We start from the raw sequence: 20,191 nt of genomic DNA, 5'->3' as shown, positions 1-20,191 counted from the left end.
TATCCTAAGTAGTTTGTAATAATAATTTTCAAGGACTAGAAATTTACATTACATTGTTAAATGAGCTGTATAGGTACAATACCTTGAACAAGAATAGAAATATATGTACAGTAAATTCTAGCAAAAATAGCCTCAAATTTGTATCAATATACAAAAATCCAAACCAATGCTAACTATTTAAGACTAGTAGTTGTGCCAGGCAGTAGTGGTACATGCCTTTAATCCCAGCACTTGGGAGACAGAGGCAGGTGAATCTCAGTGAGTTCAAGGCCAGCCTGGTCTACAAAGAGAGTTCCAGGATGGCCAAGACTGTTACACAGAGAAACCCTGTCTCAAAAAACAAAAACAAAACAAAACAACAACAACAACAACAACAACAAAACCCAAAAAGATTAGTAGTTGCTTTTTTGTTTTAAAAGTAGATTCAATAATCTACCCCCTTTTCCTATCATTTCTATATCTTCCCTTTTTCTTTTTGGAACAAGATCTCTGATTCTAATCTCCTTTGTTTAGCTTTTTTCCTGACCATTACCCATAACAACTTGTAACCAACCACCCTAAACAATGACAAATATCTATAACCCACTGAATGACCAAAAACCAGCTACCCCCAACCTCATGGGAATGTGGGCATCATATTCTTAAAAATTACTCTCTGCTGTCTGGAGGCAATGGCACCTTTAGGGGCCCCTAAAAAATTGGGAAAATTGTCAAATCCTGGGAGAGTTAGCTGTATCATTTGTTGTCCAGTCTCTGCGAATGGGAAAATATAGGGCTTATCTCAAGTCCTGGCTAGAGCAGTCTGTGAGGCTGCACCACCTCAGCTAGCCATCTTGAAGTTGTCTGAGCAGCTGTAGTCCAAAGCCGATCTTTGGGTGGTGTTTGTCACATCAGTGGTGTTGCCATAGTCCAGGTGGAATCGTCATTGTGGGGCCCCATCCCCCTTTTAGATACTGCAAAGGTCACTGTCAGGTATTGTCACGGTCCACTGCAGAAATCTTAAACATTTTAAATGTCATATGCAGCAGATCTCAAAGAGGTTAAAGGACCAATGTTTGTTATGTACATCCAGAGTACAAAGCTTAATTCCTAGTTACCTGATAAAGACTCAAACCCAAAATCATGTACAAGAAGCTAGATGAAGCCTTTTTCTAGAATTACTACTTCATATGAACATTAATATCATGACAAAAAGTTTGAAATATGTATATTTTAATATTATAAATTTTGAGATAATATTTATACCTTAAGAAAGTTTTTTTTAAAGAGTCAAAATAAAACAGAAGGGCTATGAGATTAGTGGCAATAGAATAGTTCATTAATATTGGTTTTTCTTCTGTTCCAAATCAGGTGGCGCTTCTGACATGAGACAGAGATTTTGGATTTTACTTTTTTTTTGTAACAGGGTTTTTTCTGTGTAGTTTTGGTGCCTGTCCTGGAACTCACAATGTAGACCAGGCTGGCTTGAACTCACAGAGATCCGCCTGGCTCTGCCTCCCAAGTGCTGGGATTAAAGGCATGCGCCACCACCGCCCGGCCTGGCCTGGTTCTTAAGGCAGTAATCCTGCCTCTGCCTCTTGAGTGTTAAATGACACACATGAGCCGCCACTACCAGATGACATATCAACTTTATATAAAACTATTATGCTGGTCATGGTGGCGCACGCCTTTAATCCCAGCATTTAGGAAGCAGAGGAAGGCGATTCTCTGAGTTCAAGGCCAGCCTGGTCTACAGAGTGAATTCCAGGACAGCCAGGGGTACAGAGAGAAACTCTGTCTAGAAAAATAATACTTGTTATAAAGCAAGTATTATAGAAAAAAATATTCTGATTCACATAAGGCTCAATGTACAAATTCATACCTCTCTGCAACCACAAGGGGGCGAAAAGTTCAATCCTGCCCAGCCCTGCTTGTGCCTAGGGCTGAAATTGAAAAAGCTAATTTGGGGTTACTAACACATTTCTTGGCTTATATATAAATTAATTACATTTTGATTATTTTTACAATTAGAATAAGGTGATATTACCAAAGAAACTCTCATTTTTTTGTCTTTTTTGTTTGTTTGTTTTTTGAGACAGGGTTTCTCTGTGTAGCTTACGCCTTTCCTGGATCTCGCTCTGTAGACCAGACTGGCCTCAAACTCACAGAGATCCCGAGTGCTGGGATTAAAGGCGTGTGCCACCACCACCCGGCTTTTTTGTCTTTATATGTATATGCTGCCTACAGTGCCAAGGACGGAGCCCAGGTCCTGGGGAATGCCGGGCGAGGACTCTGCCACTGAACTGCTTTCCCCAGCCACACTCTTCTATATATTTTTAAAGTATTTTTTAATTTTTATTTTATGTATGTGAGTATTTTGCCCGCATGTATGCAAGTATACTGTTTGTAATGCCTGTGGAAGCCAAAGGTGTGGGGGGTGGGGGTGGATTTCAGATCCCCTGGAACTGGAGTTATGGTAACTGTGGTGCTCAGAACCAAACCTGGCCTTCTGGAATACAAGCGAGAATCTTAACTGCTGAGACATCTCTCCAGATCCCAGAGGGAAACATTTTTTAACTTGATTCCTATGGTGGCTAGTTTTATGTTATTTTTTCCCTGTTTGAGCCAGAGTCTCACCTTGGCGTCCAGGTGGCTGGAATTCACACAAACAGCCTACAGGAGAAATATCCACTGTGGTGTGAGTTACTGAAGGACCCACAATGCCCCCATTCACCACATTTACCAGAAGAGTTCAGAAAGCACTCTGTCCTTGGGCCACAGGGGTATACAGATTTGCTGTCTCCAGCCACAGCCTTGCCAGCACCTTCCTCCTCTCCTGGCACCCTGCCAACTCTAGGGGCTGCAGCAAGGCCCGCCTCATTTGCCCAGAAAGCACCCTGCACCCTGCGGTCGCTGTCCTCAGAGGCAGAGTGTCGTTCTCCCAGTGAGCAAACAACTCCTCAAACTCCAACCCAGTTATGCTTCACGTACCAGGAACCCTCCTCCAGATGGCAGCCAGTGCATTGACTTAAAGGGAGGTGCCCTTGAAGTAATGCGGTTCGTCTAAGGACAAAGGGCTGCGGTCATCTCTGGGTCTGCAGGTGGCAGGTGCTCACAGGATGTATCAGGATAAAAGATGAAAGGTGGAGCTGGTGACCTGGCGCCAGTCTGGTCCCTGGAGAACATGTGACCGGATTAGAAGATGGGCATTTGTGGTCTAGTGAGGTGGAAAGAGGACAGTCATTCTTCTTGCCACAAGGAGAACTCCAGAGGAATGGATGCCAGTCGGGAATGGAGTCAAGCTGGTAACCCAGGCCTTTAATCCCAGCACTTGGGAGGCAGAGGCAGGAGGATCTGCAGGCCTGCAGCCTGGTCTACAGAGTGGGTCCTGGGACAGCGAGGGCTACAAAAAGAAACCCTGACTTGAGAGAGAGAGAGAGAGAGAGAGAGAGAGAGAGAGAGAGAGAGAGAGAGAGAGAGAGAGAGAGAGAGCCAGCGGTGGTGGTGCACACCTTTAATCCCAGCACTTGGGAAGCAGAGACAGGCAGATCTCTGTGAGTTCAAGGTCAGCCTGGGCTACAGAGCAAGTTCCAGGACAGACAGTGCTACACAGAGAAACCCTGTCTCAAAAACAACAAAAAAGAGTATCAAGAAATATTCAAACTCAGGATCGAAATCAATGAAATAGAAACAACAACAAAAATACAAAGAATCAATGAAGAGAAGAGTTGATACTTGGAGAAAATCAGTAAGATTGGTAAAATCTTAGTCAAATTAACTAGAAGACAGAGAAGATCTAAACTAATAAAATTAGAGATGAAAGAGGGAACATCACAAAGACAACAAGGAAATATGGAGAATCATAAGGACACACTTTGAAAGTCTGTACTCCGGGCTGGGCAGTGGTGGCATTTAATTCTAGCAGTCAGTGGACTAGGCAGGCAAATCTCTAACTTTCCAGCCAGCCTGGTCTACAGAGAGAGTTCCAGAGCTATACAGAGAAACCCTGTCTGCAGCAGGGGGGGGGGGGGCGAATTCTATACTCCACTAAACTGGAAAATCTAAAAGAAATGAATGAATTCCTTGATACATATTACTGACACTGATGAATTGAGTGCTCCATGGTATGGTTAAGAAGAAGAGTTTTGTGTGTTTTTGTTTGTTGTTGTTATTTGGTTTTTAGAGACAGGGTTTCTCTGTGTATCCCTGGCTATCTTGGAACTCACTCTGTAGACCAGGCTGGCCTGGAACTCACAGAGATTAAGGGCATGTGCCATCACACTCTGACAAGGGGAAGATTTTTATTGTAGATATAAGAGAGAGAGCAGCCAGAGGCATCTGGAAGAGTCCAGAGCAGAGAGAGAAAGTAGACTGAACATGGCCAGCAGACTGGACATGGTCAGAGCTATCTGCAAGAGAGTGGAGAATAGCAGAAATTAGAGAAAACAGTGAGAAGCAGGAGCAGAGACAGACAGACAGACAGACAAAGAGCAAACATAGCTAGAATAGTGTTGGACCCCAAAATCTGGGGGTCTCAAGTGGGCGCCCCAAGAACCCAGACTCCAGCCCAGTTGATGCAATAGCATGAGGTTTTTATTTCAACTTCTATATAGAAGGGCAAACTCTGCTCCTAAGAGCAAGAGCCGCATCTTACTGCAGCCCCATGAGGGCTTTTAAAGGAAAAACCCACAAAATCTACAAGATTACAATTCCCATACAATTTCATTTCACAAGATAGAGCACTGCTTGCTCTTCCAAAGGTCCTGAGTTCAATTCCTAGCAACCACATGGTGGCTCACAACCATTCATAATGAGATCTGGCTCCCTCTTCTGGCCTGCAGGCATATGTGCAGACAGAACACTGTATACATAATAAATAAATAAATCTTAAAAAAAAAAAAAAAAAAAAAGATCATGGTCTGATCACAGAGTGATCACAGAGGGGGTACAGTTACATCAACAGATACATTCTTCCTGAAACCTCAAGGGGGGTATCAGGGCAGGAGTGGAGTTTACACAAAGGTCACAGTGGTCCTTCCTGGAACACCTGCAACTATCCCAGTCACAGTTGAGCACATCTCTTAACAGAAATCTTTTTATAATGTTATATGGTTGCAGGGGAGATTGAACAATGGCTAAGTCAGGTTGCTCTTAGAACTAGATTTTTAGTTTCTCATTTCCTGGTGCTTGAAGTTTCTCTTTTCCTGAGGCTTGGGGGTATAAGCCTGAAGGGCTAGGGTCTTTCATTCCCCCATTTTCTTTTTGGCAAATTTTAATCTTAAAATTATGGCATTACATTTGGTAACTCATGGCCTATTTTAGTAACTCATGGCCTGTAATGGCCATGCATAGTCCATGTATAATTAGCTATCTTGTCTCTATGCCAGGGAGTTTTCTTTTGACCCAGCATTTCAGCCTCTTTTGAACAAGGAATTGGGATGACGTATTCTCTTCTGGAACTGCTTCGAGTTGGCATTGGGGCGCCGTTATCAGGGCCCCTCCCCCAAAAGGCTGAAAAGCTGGTGAAAGACTGTGCAGGGGGCATTTGTCAGTAGCGTGTAGCTGTCTGACCCCCTAGGGACAGAGAAGAATCATGTTAGCTGGGCTGGTCCACGTTGGCCTTTAGCATGTCCAGAGATCACAGTCGTCTGGAGCAGTGGAGTCAGCAACTGAAACTTGGAGGTGTCTGCCAGCCAAGTGGAAATCTGTTGAGACAGATTTAAACTAGGAACAGAAGTTAAAATTTATGAACTTATTTGGAACCCTTAGTAATGGTAAAAGCATTAGTCCCAAGACCAGAAGAGAGGAAAAATACCATCTTTAGGAATACTTATCTGGGGTCCTTTCGACCTCTGTGAAGTGGGTCTATGTTTTTATGACTCTTTTGATCCTTTGAGGCATTTTTGCAAAATGACATAAAAGTTTTAGATACATTAGTATTACCAATCTGTACTGAAATCCATATTGTAGACAAAGCGGGTAATGGGTATCTGTAAAACAGTAGAAGTGGACTCATACCTTTGAGTCCCAACAAGAACTACAGATTTGGGCATTTTTCTTCTGTCCAGAAAGCCAGGTATAAGTTGGACAGAGATTTTAGGCCTGGTGAGAAGCACTTTTAGGTTTACATTTAGACATATCTAGATGACATCTAAAACAAATCCAAAATGTTGAGCTTGTGACTGAACAGTAAGTGGTCATTGCTCCATCAGCTCATCAGGACTCCTAAATGTTAAGCTCTGAACCATAGAACAGGAGAGTAATCTGAAACATATCTTATTTTAGACTCATATCTGAATCTTTATGACTTATTTAAACTTTTATATTTTAGAACATTTTTTTAAAAGTGAGCTAACAAACTAGCTATGGCCTTGCAGAAGGATCTGGTTGTGTGATGCTGCCATGCTGACAAAGTTAGAGCTTGCCTAGCCATCAGTACTGTCAGAGACCTGAGAAGGATAAACTATATCTGAGTGCAGACCAAGAAGCATCCAATCCTATAAATTACAGGGATCAATCCCTACCCAGGTCTCCATAGCGTAGGAGGTACCAGTCAGAACAGCATCAATCTTCTTCCGCCATCAGGCCTTCCGACTTAGGCAGAGTATTTTTCCTGTGGAATAGGGACACAGAAGACTGACCTTGACCAGGAATCAATCTCAGTGTCCTACTGCTTGTCCACAGACTGGGCTGGGTCCTGGCGGCAGGCGTTGCACTGGGGCATCCTGCCCTGTGGTCAGCGTTGTCATAATCCAGGCAGAGACGTTGTGGTGCCTCGTACGTAATCTTCTTCAGAGACCTTGGGTCACTGCTAGGATCTGGAAGCCTGTCTGATATAATAAACTTTTAGATCAACATTTAAATGCCATATTCTGCAGATCTCTGAAGCATGAGGGCTGTTCAGATGTGTGAATAGACAAACTCTGTTTCTAACTATTTGTTTCAAGCTCAACCCTGAAAACATACCCTGACTATAATTAAAAAGAAACTTGAAGCCGGGCGTTGGTGGCGCACGCCTTTAATCCCAGCACTCGGGAGGCAGAGCCAGGCGGATCTCTGTGAGTTCGAGGCCAGCCTGGGCTACCAAGTGAGCTCCAGGAAAAGGCGCAAAGCTACACAGAGAAACCCTGTCTCGAAAAACCAAAAAAAAAAAAAAAAAAAAAAAAAAAAAAGAAACTTGATTACTCATGACTGACTATTAAAAACAATGCTTTTAAGTTGAAGTTCTTTTAGCATCAAATACAGGTTCAGCAAAGAAACCAAAACAAAACATCAATATAAGACATATATATGTATCAGCTTATCTAAATAACTTAAGCTTAGCAAACTTAGCAAATACAAGGAGGCTAGACAACATTTTTAAGCCTGAATGTACCTTGGGTAAGGAGAAACATTTTTAAGTCATTGGTTTTTAACTATAAAAACTGTTCTTAAAGGATTAAGATCTCTCAAATGTCTTCTGTAATAACAATAAAGTACCTTTTTTTTACTTTAAGGGGGAGCAAAATCTGTATAAAGTAAAACCAAGCTCCAGAGTATAAACAATCCCAAAGTTTAATATCTGGGACTCATTTATAATCTTTTTGGTTCCTTTATTCAGAGGCTTGGATGATTTCTTTGACCCTACCTTTGGCAGCACGTACATAGCCTGTCTGCTCTATTTTATTATGGCTGGTGCTTTCGGTGATCATCATCTGACACTGGCAATTTTAAAACTGCAAAGGTCCACCACTGCAACTAGACTCTTTTTGAAACTTTAGTCCTGCCATATATTTGTAAACCTTAGCTGTTTTCTTTGATTCTTTTATGTCTTTAAAATCATTATCATTTTACTTGGGTAAATCTTCAATTACAAAGTTTAACTGCCAGAGCAAGGTATATTCCTGTGTAAAAGCATTGATGTATAGCTTTAATATTTATCAAACATTTTAAACATATGTTGTTATCTATTTAAATTTTTAGAAACTTGCTGTTGAACATTTGGTAAAGACATAAGTACTTAGGTGTTACATATATTTTTTTAAAACAATAATTACTTGCACACATACACACAGTTGGATCCAAGTTACATACATGTATACATACAGTTAAAGCTTGCTTACATTTTTAAGTCACATACCTGTTTAATCATTAGCCATTTTTAAGATGAAAACCAATCAGAATTAACTTTTAAATTCAGTATTTGCAGATATAAGAAACCATAACAGTTTACTGATCTTTACAATCTTTTATATCAAAGTCTTTCTTGTGATTTTCTTCAGTAATCTAGAAATCTAAATTTGCATCAGTACTGTACCTCAAACAAGAAACTGTAGGTAGCCAGGCAGTGGTGGCGCATGCCTTTAATCCCAGCACTCGGGAGGCAGAGCCAGGCGGATCTCTGTGAGTTCGAGGCCAGCCTGGGCTACCAAGTGAGCTCCAGGAAAGGCGCAAAGCTACGCAGAGAAACCCTGTCTCGGAAAAAAAAAAAAAAAAGAAAGAAAAAAGAAAGAAACTGTAGGTTAATCTCACATAGGGAGTGTCTTGGAGCCAGATCCTGATCAGGTTTTAGCTCCCGGGGCAGTCTTGGGAGTCCCACCCAACAGCATGGGAGATGAAGAAGATGCGCAGGCAAGCATCATGGGGGCAAAAGATCGCTGTTAATCTCAGATTTTTAAGTACATGAGAGCAGCAGACTAAAAGTGACTCCATGTCCTGGCTGAGCCCACAGACCTGTCAGCTGTGATGCTGGAAGGGCAGTTAGTTCTCCACCAGCCCCCACATTCTGAGCTCCTCAAGGCTCCAGCTGGCTCCTGCCAGCTCCGCTCTGCTCCAGTGCTCACAGGCTGCCTAGCCAGTGTCTCTTCCCTCCCCGCCCCATCACGGCCGGAGCTGAGGCGGCTGTTGGGGGGAAGGGAGGGATCCCGGCAGGGAGAGTGGTCTCGGCCCGCGGGGAGAGTTCGTCTCTGGAGCCATTTTGGAGGATTTTTTTTTCCCTGCGCAGGCGGGTGGCTCTGCATGAGGGGGTGATTCCATCATCATCAGTCTCCCCGTCCTCTGGAAGGACTGGGGTTTTTTTACGCTTGATTTCCTTAAGAGGATAAAGGTGGGAAACGGTCGGAGGGCAGCCGGGGCTGAAGGGACAGGGGAGTGAGGGGAGTTTGAGAAGGGAGAGGGGGAGTCTGGGTCCCAGCGTTGCTGGGGCAGGTGAAGCGGTGAGGAACGGCTTCACCCAGACAGGTGGGTCTCTAGCTAAACTCTCCCAGACCGAAATATAAGGCACTTGATCTGGGTGCCCGTGTGGTCCTTGGTCAGAGATCCGAGCCTTCACCTGTGAAATGATGTCAGTGTTAAAAGTCCCGTCCCCCAGTCAGCCGACCCCAAACGCCGGCCATTCCGAGGAACAGAAGGTGATCCATTTCTTTTTCTTGACGTCCAGAGAGGCATTGTGAGCCCCAGCGAGGACATCCTTCCAGTTATCTAAAGTCAGACTTAGGGGGGTAGTTAGTTGTTGTCCCATATGGAGAGAGAAAGGTAGAGGCAAAAGACAGACTCCCAAAAAACATAAAGAGGAGAAGGACAGACGCAGTCTGCGCGGTAGTTGATTCATCTACAAAACCAAAAGCACAAAACCAAAAGCACAAATTCAAATGGGAGTGGCCGTGAACAGCCTGGCTCCCCCAGGGAAGGAGAGACTCATCTCCTTCTTCAGATCACTCCGGAGGAGACCTCCAGAATGGGGACTTGAGGACTCTTGAGCATGTCTGCTCTCCCACATAAGTCCCAGACACAAGTCCTGCACACTTCTGCAGGCACCAAATACAAATGCCAAATGAACCAGACAAAAGACAAGACACAATAACATAAAACATAGATCGAGCTCGTTTTTACCTCCAACTGACAGAGTGGGGGTGGGGGAGCACCCCACTCTCGGTGGGACCTCCAATGTTGGACCCCAAAATCTGGGGGTCTCAAGTGGGCGCCCCAAGAACCCAGACTCCAGTCCAGTTGATGCAATAGCATGAGGATTTTATTTAAGCTTCTATATAGAAAGGCAAACCCCGCATCTTATTGCAGCCCCATGAGGACTTTTAAAGGAAAAACCCACAAAACCCACAAGATTACAATTCCCATACAATTTCATTTCACAAGATCATGGTCTGATCACAGAGTGATCACAGAGGGGGTACAGTTACGTCAACAGGTACATTCTTCCTGAAACCTCAAGGAGGGTATCAGGGCAGGAGTGGAGTTTACACAAAGGTCACAGTGGTCCTTCCTGGAACACCTGCAACTATCCCAGTCACAGTTGAGCACATCTCTTAACAGACATCTTTTTACAATGTTATATGGTTGCTGGGGAGATTGAACAATGGCTAAGTCAGCTTGCTCTTGGAACTAGATTTTTAGTTTCTCTTTTCCTGAGGCTTGGGGGTGTAAGCCTGAAGGGCTAGGGTCTTCCAATAGCAGGATATAAGGAGAATGAGTAACTGGGCAGAGGGAAGCTGGAGAGAGTTTAGGGTATGGAAGGAGGTGAGAAGGGCTAGGATGTTAGCATGGACTTGAAATGTATAACAGGTGCTTGTGATACTGAGGGAACCTGGAGGCCAGCATGAGTTTTGATATGCTGATATGTGCCACAGGTAGCCATATGTCCCTTCTGCCAGAGATAAGAGAAATGACTCCCTTGGGTAGATTCGAATCAGTTTCACAAGTTCCTGAGGAATACTGGCTTGTATCTAACTACGAGAAATCCTCCTACAGCCCAGGTTGACCCCATTTCTGGATCTTTGGAATGCCTTTTTGAGTGGTGGTACAGACAAACACCCAGGTTCTTTTCTGAGGACATGGCACTGCCCAAACAGTCTTCTACAGAGTAGCCCTACTACAAGTGGGGTGACTTGCAGATCCTGAACACATTTTTTTTTCTTTAAGATCCCATATAGCCCATACTGGCCTCAATCTTGCTGTGTAGAAGCCTCAGCCTCCTGAGGGCTGGGATTGTTGGTATGAGCTGCCATGCTTGCCTGTGGTTTTATCTTTGGCACAGTGGCTGCACCTTAATCTACTGCTGTCTCAGCCAGCAATTGCAACTCCAGTTACCGGCCTGCTTCTCTGGTAGCAGTCTGGCCGCTCAGGCTGCAGCCTGGCAGGAATTCTGTTCCCACAGGCACCAGCCCTGTTAATGCCACTAAAGGCAGCTTTAACTAAATCTCTACCATTCTATTTATAAATAAGACACGAGATTCAAAAGCTGGGATGAAAACCTGCTAGCTCAGAGAGGCTGCGTAGTAACTAACTAACCCCTTCTTGCTGGCGTCTGGGGTGTGTGTGGGGGGGGCAGCCAGTCCTTCTACTCCACCCAAACAAAAAAAGCCATACCACTCCGAATCCCTCCCTACTATTCCTGCATCTCTCTATCTTTCCCAGATGCCCCCTGACGCTCTATGATTACTTTCTGTCAACTAGTTGCTGACTCAGCCTCCTGACCCAAGATTAATTGTATTTAATCAATGCAAATGCAAACTCGGTGTTCACAGTGATGGAGTATCCCCCAACACTCGCCTAGACACCTTCTTCCCAGAAGACTCAGCCCTGCCTGCTGTGGCTGATCCCGGGCATGCCCAGGTCTGCCTACCTGGTGAAGAGTCTTGTCCTTAGCTGCTTTATTTATTGTGTCGTTTTGTTTGGTTTTTCCTTTCATACACCACACAAGTGCTACATCACTGTGCTACACCCCAACCCAGTTATTATTTACTGAATTCATTTATTTGTTTTTGTTGGTAGGAGGTGGAGAGGGTTGAGACAGGGCCTCCTGCAGCCCAGGCTTGCCTTGAACTAGCCATGCAGCCAAAGTCAGCCTTGAACCTCTGATCCCACCTCTACCTCCCAAGTGCCAGCATTGCAGGTGTGCACCACCACGACCAGCCTAGTCGATTTCATTTTCCTGTAGTCTGTACCGCGGTGTGCTAACCATGCCCTTAACCACTGAGCTGGCTCTGCAATCTAGAAATGGAACAAAAGAACTGAGGATTATCTAAGGCATGCTTTGTTTTGTTTTGTTTTGTTTTTCTGGCAGTGACAATCATCGGTTCACTTTGTTGTTGTTGTTGTTGTTTTCTTTTCTTTGTTGTCAAGCCAATTCAGAAATAAATAAATAAATAAATAAATAAATGACCTGGAACCCTTTTCTTTAAAAAAAAAAAAAAAAAAAAGCCATCTCTTTTATCAGGAAATGTAATATCAAAAGCTTGGCTTCAGAATGCCTGTTTTTCCCAGTGCTGAAAGGTCTCTCTATCATCCAGGCACTTTGAGAAGCTGCATAGCACAAATACCAAGGTGTATCTGATGTAATCTTGCACCTTTTACCAACATTTTCAGTCAAGAAAGTCACTTTTGGAGTTGGTTCACTTGCGTTTCCTTAACTGACCCTTGAATCCATTTAAAAACCCCGATGTGTCCCCTCACTCTGGTGTAGACAGAACAGGCACTTGCCTCAGAAACACAGCCCAGCGAAAGGACCATCTCTTACAAAAATGTACAAGCAAAGAATACCGGACCTGTTGGTACCAATGCACTCTGCAGGGTGACATCTCACTGCCTAAACATCAATATCTCTTTAACTCTAGAAAAGTTGTGGTTCTGACTCAATTACAAATCCAGCTGGCTTTAGAGTTGGAATGTGGCTCTCTCCTTCTCTAAACCCAAGCATGTTGCTAAAAGAAAAAATTAAGAGATTCTGTCTCATATCAAAAGAGCCAATGGTATGGGACAGAAGAAAGCCAGTAATCTAGGGACTATTGTTGTCAAGATTCTGTTTCTCTCCATGCCTATTCTTGGTTCTTTAGAACCCTTCTTTAAATACCTTACCATCTTAAATTTTTTTTAAAGATTTATTTAATGTACTTTGGGGTTTTGCCTACACGAATGTCTATAAGAAGGTGTCAGATCCCCTGGAACTGGAATTACAGACAGTGTGAACTGCCATGTGGGTGCTGGGAATTGAACCAGGGTCCTCCGGAAGAGCAGTCAAGTGCTCTTAACCTCTGAGCCATCTCTTCAGCACTATCTTAAAATTTAAACTTTCCATTTTGATACTAATAATGTTTAAGTTTTCCACAGTGAACAATAAATCCTCCTAACAGCGATCTCTGAAGCCTCCAGAAGGAAGGTAGGGCCCCTGGTTCATAATGATGCCATTGAGCCAATAAACACCACTCAGTGATCAGCTTTGGAAGGCAAATTGCTCAGGCTGGTTCCAAGATGGCTAACTGAGATGGTCCATTATATTACACTTCTAGCCGGAACTTAGGATAAGCTTTACCCATAACTCGGAGACTGACTAAGAATATTACAGCCAGTTCCCATGAGACCTAACCATTGTTTTAATTTTCACAGGATCCCATAGAGATACCATCCCCCCACCAGACAGCAGGAAGCAATTCTAAGAAAGCTACGCCCCCTCTTCCAGAAGATTTTGTTTTCTTGGGGTTATGGAAAATTGTCATCTGTTAGGGTTCAGTTTTAAGTTGTAGTAAGTTTGGGGGTGGAACAATAAAGTTTAGACTCAGGATTCTCTTGGAAAAGAAAAAAGGGGAATAGCTAGAATAGGCTAATAAGGTAGATTATTGTGTCTACTTGTAGACTAAATCAGTAACTATCAGCTTTAGGTAATTTGCATTGGTATGGATTCTTGTATATTGATACAAATGTAAAATTATTTTTCTATTTCTGTTTAAGATAATTTGTTTATTGATATAAATTCCAAACTATATTTGGGATATTGTACATCTGTTCCTACTCCTGTGTGAGAAATTTTGTATATTGATACAAATGTAAAATTATATTTGTCAGCCAGGCAGTGGTGGTGGTGCACGCCTTTAATCCCAGCACTCGAGAGGCAGAGCCAGGCGGATCTCTACATTCGAGGCCAGCCTGGTCTACAGAGCGAGATCCAGGACAGGCACCAAAACTACACGGAGAAACCCTGTCTTGAAAAAAAAATTATATTTGCCATACTGTATGTATGTTCTACCTCTGTTTAGGATATTTTATATATAGATACATATTAAGGACATTGTTGTCATATTGCACTATATATTTCTGCCTCTGATTAAGAGATTTTGTACACTGTCACAAATTCAAGGTCATTGTCCTTATACTGTACATCTTTTACAGATTGTTTACTCTTATAATGTAAACCCTTAGTCTTATTTTGTTTTGTTTTGTTTTTGTTTTTTTGAGACAGGGTTTTGTCCCTTTCCTGGAACTCGTTTTGGAGACCAGGCTGGCCTCGAACTCACAGAGATCTGCCTGCCTCTGCCTCCCAAGTGCTGGGATTAAAGGCGTGCGCCACCACTGCCCAGCCTGTAAACCCTTAGTCTTTAAGTTATTTAGGTTGATAAGATTTACAGGTTATCAGTCACCCATGCTTGTCATATTTATAGTCATGTTAGTTAGGTTTTCTAGATATACAGAAATATATGTTGGATGGATAGGTAATCTTCAAACACTTCATAGACCTAGAGGATATGGCATTTAAATGTTCTAATAACTTAGAATTCTGTTGACGTGAGACATGATTGCTCCTGGCTGCATCAATCTACTCCCAAGAGGATATTGGGCATTGAAGACACTTTATATGGAGTTTGTCTTCTTCTTGGCAAAAATGGCCTATCGGGCAGAGAGCTGTGCTTGCCTCCACTGCTGACCGTAAGCACTCTGTCCAATGGGGACGAACTGGACAAAGGATAAGCAACTGCTGAACCTTGCCAAGACACAGTAAGACGATCTTTCAAAAGTCCTGCTTCTAAAAAACAGTCTGTCTGATATTCTAAGCCTAGAGCCAAAAAAACGGATGCCCCAGTGTTGCAGAGAAACATTGGGTGACTGTCTAGGCTGCCAGCTGTCTCCGTCATTTCTTGCAGATTTCAGAAGTTGCTCGCTTGCACTTCCTGTTTACTCAGGTAATATTGTTTTCCTTCTCAGGTCTCTGATGGGGTTGAAAACTAGATAGTTCCAGTCACAATCCTCTCATATCTTAGCTAAGAGCATATTAGGTAGTAGATTTAGATTCTTCTGCATAGGACAGCTGTTGGAGTAATCTCTGCAATTTGCCATTTACCTACGATCTGGACATTTGCTATATTTCTTACTTGGCGTTGTTCTTATTGGTTGTAGTTCCATTTTTGTTTATGTTATTTTCCTGTTTCTCCTGGATAATACTTGATAATTATTCTTATTGTATGTAGTTTGCGTTAGGTTTAGAACCTTCTTATTTAGACAAAAAGGATAAATGTAGTGGTATTTGCCCCACCCATGACCTTGGAGGCAGTGCTTCTTGCCTGTTTATGTGACCTCTTAAAAGGAAAGTTAGAGGGGTCATGGTTTCTTCTTGGCATGATCGGAGACTGGACAGCCAGGTGCATTAGCTTCCAGACGGATCAGAGGAAGATTTCAGCTGTTTACTTGGTTCTGTATTTCCCCAACTTATATCTTAATAAATTCCCTGATACCTCTTAAGCAGACTCCTGTGAATTTCTTTCTTTTCTTTTTCTTTTTTCTTTTTTTTTTCTTTTTTTTTTTTTTTTTTTTGGTTTTTCGAGACAGGGTTTCTTTGTGTAAGCTTTGCATCTTTCCTGATCTTGCTCTGTAGACCAGGATGGCCTTGAACTCACAGAGATACGCCTGCCTCTGCCTCCCGAGTGCTGGGATTAAAGGCGTGTGCCACCGCCGCCGCCGCCGCCGCCGCCGCCGCCGCCGCCGCCACCACCACCATCACCACCACCTGGTCTCCTGTGGATTTCTTGCCTAATCTGGCGCTTCTATGCAACCATCACCTGGTCAAGACGGCAACTTCCCTGTGCTCTTTCCAGTCAATGTTGTCACCAGGAAGGACTTCCCTTTCCTGGCTTCTAGCACCATCTGTCAGTTTGTCCTATTCCTAAATTGTGTGCGAGTACTCAAAAATGACAGCTTACACTTGCAGTCTCAACAGCCAGGAAGCCAAGGTAAGAGAGCTGCAGCCAGTGAGGCCAGCCAGAGCTATATAGTGAGATCCTGTCTGAAAAACACAAAATAGAGCTGGACAGCAGTGGCGCACTCATTTAGTCCTAGCACTTGGGAGGCAGAGGCAGGTGGATCTCTGTGAGTTGCAGGACAACCTGGTCTACAGAGTGAGTTCCAGGATACTCAGGGATGCACACAGAGAAACCCTTTCTTTAAAAACAAAAGCAAACAAACAAAAAAATAGAGGGCTGAAGACATGGCTGAGGGGTTAAGAGCACTGAATGCTCATCCAGAGAACTCAGTTCAATTCCCAGCACCTACATGGCTGCTCACAGCCATCTTGTAACTCCAGCTCCAGGTTGATCAAATGCCCTCTTCTGGTCTCTGTGGGCATTGCACACACATTGTGCACAGATATTTATGCAGACAAAAAACAAACACCCATAATTACTACTACTACTACTGATGATGATGATGATGATGATGATGATACTACTAATAAATATATTTTAAAACAGAGTGCTGGGGAAATGGCAGAGTTGGCAAAATGGTTGCCGTTTACTTGGGAAGCCCTGAGTCCTATCTCTAGCACTGGATAAAATAGGAGTATTGGGTTGGATGGTGGTACACACCTTTAATCCCAGCACTCAGGAGGCAGAGGCACGCAGATCTCTGTGAGTTCTAGTCCAGTCTGGTCTACAGAGTGAGTTCCAGGACAGCCAGGGCTACACAGAGAAACCATATCTCAAAACACAAAAGCAAACAAACAAAAAATACAGGGGTGATGGTCCATTCCTATAATCCAGACACTTGGGAGGGAGAGGCAGGAAGATTAGAAGCAAGTTCATGTTCAAGACCAGCCTGGACAACATATGAGTCCTTGTTGCAAAAACAGATGTGTGGTGATGTTTTGTTTGTGCTCTAACAAATAAAGCTTGCCTGGAGATCAGAGTGTGGAGCTAGCCACTAGAGGCCAGGCAGTGGTGGCGCATGCCTTTAATCCCAGCACCTGGGAAGAGGAAATAGGAAATGATATGGCTGGGTGGAGAGAGGAAGTGATAAGGCAGGGTGGAGACAGGAGCTTGACCCCTTTCAGTTTGAAGATTCCTAGAGGTAAGAAGTCTTTCTAGTGGCTGGCTGCTCTGCTTCTCTGATCTTTCCGTTTTTACCCTGATATCTGACTCTGGGATTTTATTATTAAGACCAATTAGAATTTGAACTACCAGGCAGTGGTGGTGCACGCCTTTAATCCTAGCACTCGGGAGGCAGAGCCAGGTGGATCTCTGTGTGTTCAAGGCCAGCCTGGGCTACAGAGTGAGTTCCAGGACAGGCACAAAGCTACACAGAGAAACCCTGTCTCAAAAAAACAAAAACAAAAACAAAAAAAAAAAATAGAATTTGAGCTACAGAGATGAGACAGGAAAAGGAAAATAAAAAGGTTATATATCATTGAAATCATAGAGCATGACACATTTTCACTGAAAATAATTTCTACGAGGTTCCTTTGTATTGCTGTACACATAGTAATTCTTTTTTTGGAAATGAGTCTTTCCTATGTTACTGGGGCTTGCCTTGAAGCCCTGGGCTCAAATGATCCTTTTGTCTTAGCCTGTTGAGCAGCTAGGATGACAGCTAGATGCCACCATGTCCCAAGAGTAATTTATTCTTTTCATTGATGCAAAGTATTCCTTTGTATAAATACATCATAGTTTGTCAATTTTCCTGGTTACTAGACTTTAAGTATTTTGGCTCTGGTTCTTGTAAATAAAGCTGTTATAATGGTACATTGTGTTTTGTGACAAGGTCTCATGTAGCCCAGACTGGCCTCAAACTTGCTCTACAACAGTGGTTCTCAACTTTCTAATGCTCTGATCCTTTTAATACCGTTGCTCATGTTGTGGTGACCTCCAACCACAAAATTAATTTTGTTGCTACTGCATAATTTTGCTATCGTTATGAATCGTAATGATCTCTGTTTCAGATAGTCTTGGGCAACCCCTATGTAGGGGTTGAGACTCACAGGTTGAGACCCACTTATCTACAGCCAAGGATAACTTTAAACTCCTGATCCTCCTCCCTGTACCTCCCAAGTACAAGAAGTGATGAGGATTAAAGCCACCAAACCCATGGCATTGCACACGTGAGCCAAGCATTCCACTGAGCTACATCCACAGCCCCTGAAAGTATTAGTCACTCCTCCACAAAAACCTTTGTTTTGCTGTTAGGACCTGAGTCCTGTACCACACGCACCTCATTCGCCTTTGCTAAGACAGGGTCTCACTCTTTAGTCCGGGATAAGTGGCCTGGAATGCCTTCAGCCTTCACAGTGTTGGGAATCACAAGTGGGCACCCACCACACCCAGCACCTTGCATCTCTTAAACGGACTCCTAATGATAAAGAGAATACCAAAAGGCTGAGTGGTTTTCCTAAGTCACGTGAAGAGCAATCGACAGTACCGAGAGTCTACCACCCTAGCACAGAGGTCAGCAGAAGGTTTCAACTTGGCCAGGCTGCTCAGTCCTCTCCAGTACCCCTAGGCCTTGCTCAACAGGCCAGAATCTGTGATCCCTTTGTTAGGAGGGAATTGAATTCCCTGGAGTTTCTGTCCCAGCCCTGACCAGTAACTCCAGTAACCAGAGCTGTGTGAGAAGAAAAGGCCAAGCCACTGGGGAAGCCACACCCCAATCAAAGGTGAGGTCTCAGGTGAGTCGTGCCAAGGGCTACTGCTCGGCTTGGCCCTGCTCTCCCAAGGACCCAGGGCACGTGCGGCCAGCACCACACGCCCACCGATGTTGCCCTGCTGAGTTTTTAACACACAGCGTTCTCTGCTCATCTCTCTCACATCCAACAGGTATCCCGGAGCTAGGACACCTCCCCTACTTCCATCCCGAGCCTCCAGATACGTGAGGTGCACCAGAGCTCTGGATGGGGCCTTTGAACTCCCTGCTTTCCCCTTTCAGCCCCAGATCCTCTCAGATTCCCACAAATGGGCTCCAGCCAGGAAGGGTGGGGCTACTCCTGGGAGCATCAGGAGGAACCAGCCACACACAGTCAGTGACAGTGTGGTGGCAGGAAGCAGCCTTTCACCTGTCTCTGTGGCTCCAGCCAACCCTAGTGGACCATGTCCCAACACCTGTTCCTCCCAGTGGTAATGATGGGTAAGTTTAGAGGACAGGGCTTCCGGAAGCCCGGATACGGGCACCCAGAGAGCCGGAAAGCAGGGTGTATGTCCTGCATCCTTTCTAGGCAGTGAGATGTCAAGAGAGGCAGAGTGTCAAGAGGGAGAGGGGGAGGGTGGCATCAGGAGCAAAGGGTGGCATCAGGAGCCTGAGGGACTGTGTGGAAGGGAAAGGGGGGCCCCGGGTGTCCTGGGGAGATGGAACACTGTAAACCTGGGTGGAGAGAGGGAGAGCCACAGCTAAGTGCATCGTCTCTCCAGCCTTTCCCTGCCTCCCTCTTGTCCTCCCAGTGGCCAGCCCCATCCCAGGAGCCTTCCAGGACTCAGGTGAGACTGCTAGACGGGAAAGCCAGGTGCAGCAGCCTGGTGCTGCGGGCAGGTCAAGGAGCTGAAGCAACTGCAATCGGCAATCGGCAATCGGGGAGGCAAAGGTGGAGTTAGAGCGGGATCGGCAATCGGGGAGGCAAAGGTGGAGTTAGAGCGGGAAGGTGCGGGCTGGGCAAGGTCGGGGTTGAAGTCACAAGCATCTTTCTCTACCTCCTATCTTCCAGCCGTCAGTCCTACCCAAGGAGAATTTGAAGACTTAGGTGAGAGAGGCATGAGTTGCCTTGGATCTTAGGGGTTTTTGTTTGGGTGGTTTGTTGGGTGTCCCATCCCCCAACACACACACACACACACACACACACACACACACACACACACACACGGGGAGGGGGGTCGTTATTTTGTTGTTTTTCGAGAAAGGGTTTCTCTGTAGCCCTGGCTGTCCTGGAACTCGCTCTGTAGTCCAGGCTGGCCTCAAACTCACCGAGATCCGCTTGCCTCTGCCTCCCGAGTGCTGGGACTAAAGGCGTGGGCCAAATCACTGCCCGGCTTTGTTTTTGGTTTTTGGGTTTTTTTTTTTGTTTGTTTGTTTGTTTTTTTTTTGAGATAGGTTTCTCTATATAGTCCTGGCTGTCCTGGAACTCACTCTGCAGACCAGGCTGGCTTCACACTCTCAGAGATCTGCCTGCCTCTGCCTCCTGAGTGCTGGGATTAAAAGCGCG

The 20,191-nt window shown here is 44.5% G+C and overlaps 1 protein-coding gene across 1 annotated transcript in view; it reads left to right on the top strand.

Annotated features, from left to right (window-relative positions):
- Positions 1-20,191, top strand: part of Prss36 (serine protease 36) — a 40,951-nt gene that overhangs the window by 4,258 nt on the left and 16,502 nt on the right. Inside the window, exon 2 of the mRNA XM_076562979.1 lies at positions 19,525-19,633. Within this exon, the coding sequence (XP_076419094.1) occupies positions 19,525-19,633 (109 nt within the window). The remainder of the gene's footprint in view (positions 1-19,524; positions 19,634-20,191) is intronic.

The sequence above is a fragment of the Peromyscus maniculatus genome, chromosome 1 (genome assembly GCF_049852395.1).
Source record: "Peromyscus maniculatus bairdii isolate BWxNUB_F1_BW_parent chromosome 1, HU_Pman_BW_mat_3.1, whole genome shotgun sequence".
NCBI lineage: Eukaryota > Metazoa > Chordata > Mammalia > Rodentia > Cricetidae > Peromyscus > Peromyscus maniculatus.
The sequence above is the reverse complement of the archived record's forward strand: the minus strand, read 5'-3'. Positions and strand labels throughout refer to the sequence as shown.